We start from the raw sequence: 9,942 nt of genomic DNA on the forward strand, positions 1-9,942 counted from the left end.
TAAAGTGTATTGGACAAATGAAACTAACCAAAGTCATTAGACTCTACATTGTCCAGTTGGTCAGGTCTCAACTGGGACTTTTTAATTTTTAAACAATTAAGGAAGAACTTGGCATACTTTTACTGCTCATATTTATTTTTTCAAATACCATAGAGCAGACACAAGCAGTCAAAAAAGAAAACTGGCATAGCATAAAATTAAATACATAAAATATAAATAAATGAAGAGTGGCAGAGGCACTGGGTCCTTAGCAGCTCAAGAGGACATGGGGAATAATTGAAAAAGATAGTCAACGTCAATGATGACGAAACTGAAAATAGTAACTGTAATCTGGAAGCAGGCTTTACAGGGGAGCATCTCGCTGGTTTTACCTGAGAGGCCCGAGAAACTAGAGTGGAGAAGTGGGCTCATCTCCAAAGGCAGAGGAGGGCAGCAGTGCAACGGCGACGGTGAGAGCTGCGCTTAAATCTCAGCGTAGAAGAAGAAGGAAAACCAGCGACGCTGAACTCCAAAGACGAAGAAGACTGTTTATTATGAACTTCACAGCTAGTACCTCGATGGTTTTATGACATGTACTCCAACAAGTTTCGCCGCCTCATGTTAGGGCTGCACTGCCTTAAAACGACCGCTGTTTGCGGCCTGGTCCAGAGGGCCGCAGGTAGAAGCGGGTTCGGCTGGACTGCGGTGTGTAAACAGCGGACACTGTGGCTGCAGAGGAGCGCCTGTCGGGAGATAGAACGACGTGCTGTGCTCCGTCAAAACGGGTATTTAGCAGACACACTCGTGTGGTGACACCTTCCTTTCCAGTGCCACACTGTATAAGAATATTTGGGGGACCGGAAGCAGGGCTAGAAATCAGTATTCAAGTTTTTTAAAAAGAAAAAAAAGAAACTAAAACCCAGTGAAATTTAGCAGCATACAGCTACTGCTTAGACTAAGAGGTCCGAGGCTCACCCTGGTAGCTCTACGACTCTGGACAGCTGATACATAGTGCATCATAAATATGTTACGGAAACAATTCTAATTACTACTCTGAAATTTAATACAAGCATCCTTTTGCATCCAGAAAGATAGTCAGGTTTGTCATTTTGTTAAATGAACTGGACTGATTCGTGAAATGTGTGATGCTCCTCCAATACCCCGATACTTTATAGTCAAAGTATCTTAAAGTATCTTAAAGTTGAGTATCTTTGTGGATGGCTATCATATTAGAAAGGCTTCCAAGCAGATTATCTCTGCCCAAACCGATTCATTGCTTACAGACACGATTTTCAGTGTCTTGATGTGTCCTGTGGCTGAACACTTTTCACCATTTTTTTTTAGAACACTAAAAATGCTGCCTTTTTCTTTTACTCAAGTGATAGCAGTTTGAGCATGTGATTTATGCATGAACTAAAAAAACAAAATTCGGCACAATTCAGCGTTTGTAAAAATTTGCACGTCACCAGAGACGGCATCATTACCGAACCATTTTACACGTTGTTTTTTTTTTTTTTTTACACGTCTTTACTTGGTTTTAGCAAGATGAACTGAATGAAATGGGTACTGAGGGTTAAATACCAGCACAACCTTTTGTTTTAGAATTTTCATTTGCAATTTGCATCTTCAGAAACTATATGTTTGATGTCAGTAGCAAAAGGACTTGGTATTTTGCTTGTTAGATTAACTCATTTTCTTCAGTTTTACTGCACTCAGTATGTCCAAAGTATGATGAGCACAGCAGAATGCAAAATACTGGATAGGATAAGAAAAACAGTAAGCTCACATATGAGAGCCAATGATACTGATATTGGTACATAGGCCATCACAGTGCATCCAGAAAGTACACGACTGCTGGTGTTTCATCATGTTACATCCTCATTCCAAAATGATTAAATTCATTATTTACCTAAAAAAATCCACACAATACCCCATAGTGACACGGTTAATAAAAGGTTTGCTTTAAATTCTTTTAAATTTACTAAAAATAGCAAACAAATATGTTTATATATGTATTCAAAGCCCCCGCTATGACACTCAAAAATCATGTACATCCTGGTTCCACTTGTCATCTGATGATTCTATAACTTGATCGGAGTCCACCTGTCTAAATAAGGCCCCATAGTTAACAGTGCATGTTGGAGCACAAACAAAGCAAGGAATTGTCTGCAGACCTCTGACACAGGATTTTATTGAGACACAAATCTGGAGAAGGTTACAGAAAAATTACTCTTCATCAAAAATATCACCATCATCTGTAAATAGAAGTTCTGCCTGAGTCAGGCAGGTGACCAAGAAAGCGATTGTCAGTCTGACAGCTCCAGCGTGGAGAGAGGAGAAACTTCCAGAAGGATAATCTTTTCTCTAGCGTTACGCCAATCAGGCCTGTATGGGAGAGGGTCAGACAGAAGCCAATTCTCAATAAAAGGCACAAGACAGCCCACCTGGAGTTTACCAAAAGTCACTTGAAGGACTCTCAGACCATGAGAAACAAAGATTGAACTAAATGCTAAACATCATGTCTGGTGGAAACAAGGTATCGCTCATCACCTGGCCAATACCATCCCTACAGTGAAGCTTGGTGGTGGTAGAATCATGCTGGGAGATGTTTTTTGGCAGCAGGAACTGGGAGACTAGTCAGCCTTAGCTTGGATCGCAGACTGGGGCGAAGGTTCATCTTCCAACAGGACAACAACACTAAGCACACAGCCAAAATAACAAAGGAGTGACTTTAGCCAGAGCCCAGACTTGAACATGATTGAAGTTTGAGATCTGAAAATGGCTGTGTACCAACTCCCACTCTGTCCAACCTGATGGAGCTTGAGAGTTTCTGCAAAGAAGAATGAGAGAAACTGCCCAAAGATAGGTGTGCAAAGCGAGTAGCATCAAACTGAGCAAAGACTTTGAATACTTACATGGCATATTTGTTTTCTATTTTTAATAAAATTGCAAGAATTTGAAGCAAACCTTTTTACTCATTATGAAGTGATAATCGAGTCCATGTTGGAATAAAGCTTTAACATGACAAAATGTGGAACAAGTGAAGTGCTGTGTATACTTTTTGGAATATGTGTGCAAACAGCTCGACTCAACACAGCTGTCGGGCTACTCAGCTGCAGGTTCTGGAGAAGAATTTTGAATCAAAAAGTATAGTGAGATTTTTATTATTTATTATCGACACTATAGAACAGTCTTTTGTTGGTTCCTTGTTTATTTGGCTTGGTTGTTTCCACTTTAATGGCTGTTTTTTTTGTTTGTTTGTTTTTCCACATGCAGCGTTCGGTCAGCTTCTCACAGCACCGTGGACCCTGATGAACTGAGGAAGTTCCAGTCGTTGGCAAACAAGTGGTGGGATGAACAGGGAGAATTTGCAGCTCTTCACGCCATGAACGACCTGAGGGTGCCTTTTATACGGTACACAATCCGCCCGTCAATCTTCATCAGCGGCGCCAACAGATGGTGTCAACGTAACATAACCCAAAGGAAAGCCGGGCGGCCTCGTGGTATCTGAAAGCAACTTGTGAGGATACAAGGAAAAATAAGAGAAATTGAAAGTGACAGGGTTCTTCCAAATATCAGTACATTTTCAGCCAATAGTGTTTCAGCTGCTTTGGCTCTACACGTGTGCATGTTTTGGGGGTCGGCTGGGGCTGTTTTGATTGATAAGATCTGTTGTTCAGGACCCTTTGCTGTAATCATGACAGCCATCCAGCCAAGAGCCCAGTGCTGTGTTCCCCTCCCCCACCCTGGGATCTTCTTGGTGGTGGTGGTGGTGATGATGATGATGTGTGCTTATGGTGACAGTATGACAGATCTAGTGTCAGTGATGTCTGAGTGGGGATGATTTGCCCAATAAGATTTTACCCTCAGGGCAAGTTGAAATGAGAGACAGCAGCAGTGCTGCCACTGTTGCTGCTGGAGCTCTGCGACTCTGATAGTTCATCCTGCCATGGTGCCTTATTTTCTTCATTGTTTCAGTGTGTGCTTTAGTTCTGTAATACATGGTGTTGTACACAGACTCAGGATCTGTGCAGATACCCCGTGTAGTAACCAAATGCAATGTCTTTAACAAAACCGGGTTTAGTGTTTGATTTGCCTTAGTTATTAGCAAAATGGTCTACTTCTATTTTGTCCTCAAAATGTTACACTGACAGCAATACAGTGAATCATAACTATACATGCAATGGTGACAAATTAAAGGAAAAAAATCTGCCCTTTTATTGTGAGGAATTCAGAGTTTCCATCATACTTGTCCTCTTATCAAAGGATACAGATTTATGTCCTGATGGGAGTGGTCTTTTCCAATATGGCAGTTGTAACCTTCTGTAGGACATGAGTGGGTCACTGAAAGGTTTGATTATTATGAAAATGATGCGAACCATATACTACAGTTTTCACAGTCAGCTGATCTCAACGAAGTTGAACACGGAGATATTTGGATCCATGTGATAGATGGCTTACTCTACCAGCATCACCAAAGTGAGGGAACACAGTATGATAGGGAAAAAACGTTTTATTCATTGTGTATGTAAATTTACCTGTGTGACAAAATGTTTACCCACAGTTTCTAAAATATAAAGTTGGAAAACACTCAGAAATACTTCAGGTTTGACACTGAATTTCTTTTTGGGGTTTTTGGTTCATTAAGTCAAAGTAAATTTTATGAAAATAATCACTGAGTTCATGCTAACAGTAATGGTTTATCATGTGCTGATAGTTCAGCAGTAGCTTTTGTCTGGCTCTGTCTGGGTGGTGGTAGTGCGAGGAGGTAGTTAGATGGATGTAAGTATATTTTGGCACCTTAGCAGAGCTTTAATGACGAGCATGATGTGCAGGCAGGAGGCTGTCGGACTGCATATTAGGGAAGGAAGTGAGGGTGCTTGTTTGCTGGCTGACACTGTTGCTCGGAGCGATTTGAGAGAAGATGGTGTAATACAGCATGGAGTTACCCCTACACTTCCTCATGCTAAGCGGCTTCTCATAGACTTTGGAGGTTCACAATTTCATATCTGCCCACTGTTCTTTTACTTTTAAGCGTTAGGTCTGTTGTAGAGTATTCTGAAATATCTTGAAGACTTGGGATTGGGAGATATATTTTTATATATTTTTACCTTGCACAGGGATAACCTGCTGAATGTGCACAGAGCGCGCCATCCCGGGAAGCCACTCGCAGGACTGAAGATCCTGGACGTCGGTTGTGGAGGAGGCCTGCTCACAGAGGTAAAAAGCGTCCGAAAGCTGCAGACTCAGAGCAAACAACAGCGCCAAAGAAAAGCGTCTTTCCTGCTACATATTATCTGTCTGGGCGCAATTGTTTCAATTGCTACCTTTCACGTCACATTGAGTCTTTTCTTCCCTCGTGCAGCGTAAATATGTGCCTTCGATGTGCTTCAGTGCCAGGCTTCTCACATGCATACGCAGCAGAGCCCGGATAAACATTTCAACGTCAGCCCGGTGCTCGTTCTGCTTTGATCTGACTGGTCACGGCGTGGTGGATCGGACAGTCGGTCGTTTACAGTTGTTTATCTGTTTGTTAGTGCTGATAGCTGCATGACTGGGACGGAGCTTTGATGTGAGCTGAGGACTCACCAGCTGTGCTGTGTGATCTCTGAAGACAAAATCAGGTCCTGTTCTTATACAGCTCCGTCACACAGGTTGACTTATTGAGACACAGACACACATGATAAGAGCGCCTGTTAAGGCTGTGACTGTTATTGTGTGTCTGACCGTCTCTTAGCTAACGGTCCTACCATCACACGGGATCAGCAGCGGAAGGATGGATATCAGGCCCCTGGGCGAAAAAGCTCTTCAGTCAAACTTGGATGTTTAGCTTTTGTCCACAGGAGGGCACCGTTCACACCAAACCCTTATTTAGTGCATGTTCCTGCACATCGCTGCTGTTTTTCCCCACTCTCTTTACAGTGCCAGCACAGCATCTTGTGGAGATGAAATGATGCTTTACTGCCATGATTGATATTGTTTTAAATTTCATGAGTTGTTGTTGTTGTTTTGGGTTTCTTTTACTCAACAACCACAAAATCTCTTGTATTAATTGACATGTTTTAGATATATTATAAAAGCCTAACATTGAATTCAAATAACTCTCATTTGACCTACACTGTGCTGTATTTACCTGCATGTAAAACAACAGTCCCCATTTACTAGTTCTTCTTCTTATGAAGATGGACAGGTTATGGATGAGTGTGGATGAAGTGAATGATGGAAGTCAGGAAATTTTCTTTCTCTCATTAAATTTTGTATTCCAGAATTTAATAGTTCATGCAAATCTGTGCCTATTACCCCCCAGTGAATATATTACTGTAGATAAACATAAGGCTTGGAAATGTGAGTTCCAACACATAATCAGTGACTTCACAGTCAAATGAGCACAGCATCCTGAGGAAGACAGGTTAGATAACAAAGCAGTAACATTTCAAGTTTGTTAGTACAACATTATTTGTGTGTAAGAGTCAAGTTTTTCTACTAAGACTAAGTAAAATATGAGTTATTGTGATACAGATATTTTTTTTTTTTATAATGCAAGACAAATGTTGCTCATATTGTTAGCTGTTGTGGTTGAACAGTGACTTATTTTTTAAGTATTTAGCATGGTTAATGTGATTGATGTATAATGTTGTATTTGTCATCCAAAGAGGACAATGAAGTTTCTTATTCTTATTCCTCAAAGCTAATGCAACTAATATATTATTCATTTAAAATGTGTGCTTTGTCTACTTTTATCATTTTTAATATGGTTTTGTACTGTCTGTTCTTCTTTTAAGTGAATTGTATTCGGCTCTGCTTTTTTTAAAAGAAGTTTGACGTGCAGTTCTCTGCTCCTCATCCTCCTCCAGCCCCTGGGTCGTCTGGGAGCTAAAGTTTTGGGTATCGATCCAGTGGAAAACAGCATTGGCACCGCCCAGCTGCATTCGTCCTTTGACCCGGACCTATGTGAGCGGGTGTCCTACCAGGTGTGCACCCTGGAAGAGCTCTCAGGAGGAGAGGATGACGGAGCGGGACACTTTGATGCTGTGGTGGCGTCTGAGGTTGTGGAACATCTGGCTGACCTGGAAACGTTCGCCTTCTGCTGCAGCCAAGTGCTAAAGGTGCTGTTTGTTGTTTTATTGTTTCGTTTTGTTTTTTAATACTTTGACTCTGATATTTGTGTATTAATACTGCACTTGTGTTTGCATATCAGGTAGAGGTTCCCTCTCTCTGAATTAGACAGTTATGGGTGCCCGAGTCAGCACCGGGCTGGACGGGGTCTGTGGATGACCTGCTGTGTTTTTCTGTGTGTGCCTTGTACTTATCATTGAAAAGTTTCAGTGAAAGCCTTGGTCCATACTGCAGCCTGGGGGTCAGAATCTCCTAGGTTAGTGGGCCAAAAGTAGCTGAGAGGGGGAAAAAAAGCTTAATACAGGAGGTTAAGTCATGACTGGAATTCTTTCTCTCTCTCTGGTCTAAATCTTTCTTCTGCACTTTCATTAAAAAAAAACCCAAACACAATAATGCTTAATATTTAGTATTTACTGTTATATTTCCATAGATCATCGTGATGTTGTTTATTGTATTGCTCTCGTTTTCTTCTGCTTGTTTTCTTTTTTTTCTTTCTCAACAGGTGATCCAGGTGATTGGTATATGTATTTTTTTTTTTTTTTTTTTTTTTTTTTTGTCTGCTTATTTAGTTGCTTTTTGTTTTTTTTCCCTTTATCCCCGTCCCTCTTCTCCGCTGTTTTTTTTCCCCCCTCCTCTTTCTTTCTCACTTTTCTTTTCCTCATTCAAGTCTGTCCCGTATCTAGCAAGTGAAAATAAAAAAATAAATAAAATAAACAATAAAAGGTGAATCAAATAGACCATTACGGCAAGGCTGGGATGGTCAGTTTGGTAAAGTAAATCTGTTGGGCATCTTTCCTCGCCTTTAGACAATAATTCTGATGGCAAAAGAACCAAACGGGACAGGCAAAAAAACAAAACAAAAAAAAAAACCCAAAAAAAAAAACCCCAAACATTTAAATGTACTTTTCTTGACCACACATACATATATTTTTTGATGCTCATGCTTTTATTTATTTTTTCTCTCCCCTCCTGTTCAACCTATTTTTCTTGGCCTTGTTGAACTTTGAGGTTTGGCATCCTTCCAGATCTCGCGCGCTGGATTTTGTCCTCTGAAAGCCTTAAATCCATTCTATAAATACCCTGCTGCGTCTCGTAGAAGAGCTCCTCCCTTGTATATCACCTGCAGAGGTGTCATGAAATGTGTTTCCAGAAGTAACGCAGTCTATTTAATTTATATTTCATGAATCAAACCTTTCCATTTTTGCTCCCTGTGTGCAGCCAGGTGGCTCACTATTCATCACGACTATAAATAAAACCAACCTGTCCTACGTGCTGGGCATTGTTGTAGCGGAGCAGCTGCTGCGCATCGTGCCCGACGGGACCCACGACTGGGAGAAGTTTGTCAGCCCAGTAGACCTGGAACGCCTCCTGGAGTCTCGTAAGTCCCTTTGGAGGGAGAAAAAAAAGAAGCTCCCACTGATTATAGAAAACAGACTAAAAATGCAAAGTTTTTTTTTTTTTTTTTTTTAAATAATTAAGTGGGCAAATCTATGTGGAACTAAGTAAATATACCATATTACAAAAAGTCGCTGCAAGATGTAAAGATGTAACAGTTATATTTTAAACAGCAGTAAATTTTGAGGATTTCTGTGTCCATAAATTGTCTGCAAAGCTCATTTTATAATTCGTGTTCAGAAGCAGTGCAAAAATAAAAATCTAATTTTGCCTTTTGTGTTGACATCAGTGTCTTCCTTCTTTGTTAGATGGTTTCTCGGTGCAGTCTGTCAAAGGAATGCTGTACAACCCCCTGTCGGGAGCCTGGAGCTGGACCGACAGCACTGCCATCAACTACGCCCTCCACGCCGTCAAACTGAGAAAACAGGCTGAGGACAGCAGCCTCCACCCAGAGGACCACACCATAGAAAGTAGCAGCTGAGCCACGCCGCTTGAGAAGAAATCCAAAAATGAGAAATAATAACTCAGACGCGAGCGGCCCTGACATCCTGTCGGCCAGCTGTGACGCAGCACATGAGACTGAGTTTATTCAAGGAAAGGGACAAACTGCCTGCAGATAGAATTAGAGATGTGCTGCATTTGGCAGACCCATTGATGCTGTGCTGTGCTGCGTGAGCGCTGAATACATGTCTAGTGTTTGATAAGCTGTGTAAAGCAACGGTGCATCCTTTAATTGTGTAATCATTTTCAGCATATGCTGTCCTGCGTCAGTGTGGTGTTTGAGGCTGAATACTTAAAGGTTTGCAACATCCTCCATTAAAACTGACCTCACATCAGTTTGATTTCTCAAGAATGAACGTATGAGAGTGAAAAATGTGATTTATTTGGAATGCTAACAAAAAACAAACAAACATGATTTCAGGTTTTTAGATGTTAATATTAATTTATATTTTGTGTCCACAGAGGGGAGGGGCAACCATTTCCTGTGGGATTATAAGGGGTCTGGTCTCATGTGGAAGCATTACATAATACAGATCTCCCTCGTGCAGAGAATAAGTCATGCTTGCATGATGGTCTTAAAGAGACCAGAAATATGACTGTAGAACATGTGCAGAAGCTAACAGGAGCACGCTGTGAGGACTGAGCACTACACCTATTTCAATTTCAGATATGTTGACATTTCACCGGTTTTAAAAAAAAGAAAAGAAAAAAAAAAGGTCTTTGTATATACATATTTTAAGAAGAACTCTCCCTCTCACCCTCTGGGGGGTGGTATGTGTGTGCTCCTCACGTTCAGGTCCTCTACCAGAGGCCTGGAAGTTAGAGTGCTCTGTGCAGTATCTTAGCTGGTCCTTGGACTGCACTCTCCTGGATGGAGACCTTTGATGTTGTGCCAGGAATCTGCTCAAGCTAATTTTCCAGCTCCTTTATGCTTCTATTACCACTAGGACC

The 9,942-nt window shown here is 41.2% G+C and overlaps 1 protein-coding gene across 1 annotated transcript; it reads left to right on the forward strand.

Annotated features, from left to right (window-relative positions):
• Nucleotides 1-256: 256 nt before the first annotated feature.
• Nucleotides 257-9,730, forward strand: coq3 (coenzyme Q3 methyltransferase). Its single transcript, XM_040013337.1, has 6 exons — nt 257-764; nt 3,256-3,393; nt 5,100-5,199; nt 6,834-7,085; nt 8,314-8,473; nt 8,799-9,730. Exons 1-6 carry the CDS (start codon nt 571-573, stop codon nt 8,969-8,971), a joined length of 1,017 nt encoding a protein of 338 aa, XP_039869271.1. The 5' UTR covers nt 257-570; the 3' UTR covers nt 8,972-9,730.
• The last annotated feature ends 212 nt before the right edge of the window (nt 9,731-9,942 follow it).

Source organism: Simochromis diagramma, unplaced genomic scaffold (assembly GCF_900408965.1).
Source record: "Simochromis diagramma unplaced genomic scaffold, fSimDia1.1 OVJJ01000618.1, whole genome shotgun sequence".
In the NCBI taxonomy this organism is placed as follows: Eukaryota; Metazoa; Chordata; class Actinopteri; order Cichliformes; family Cichlidae; genus Simochromis; species Simochromis diagramma.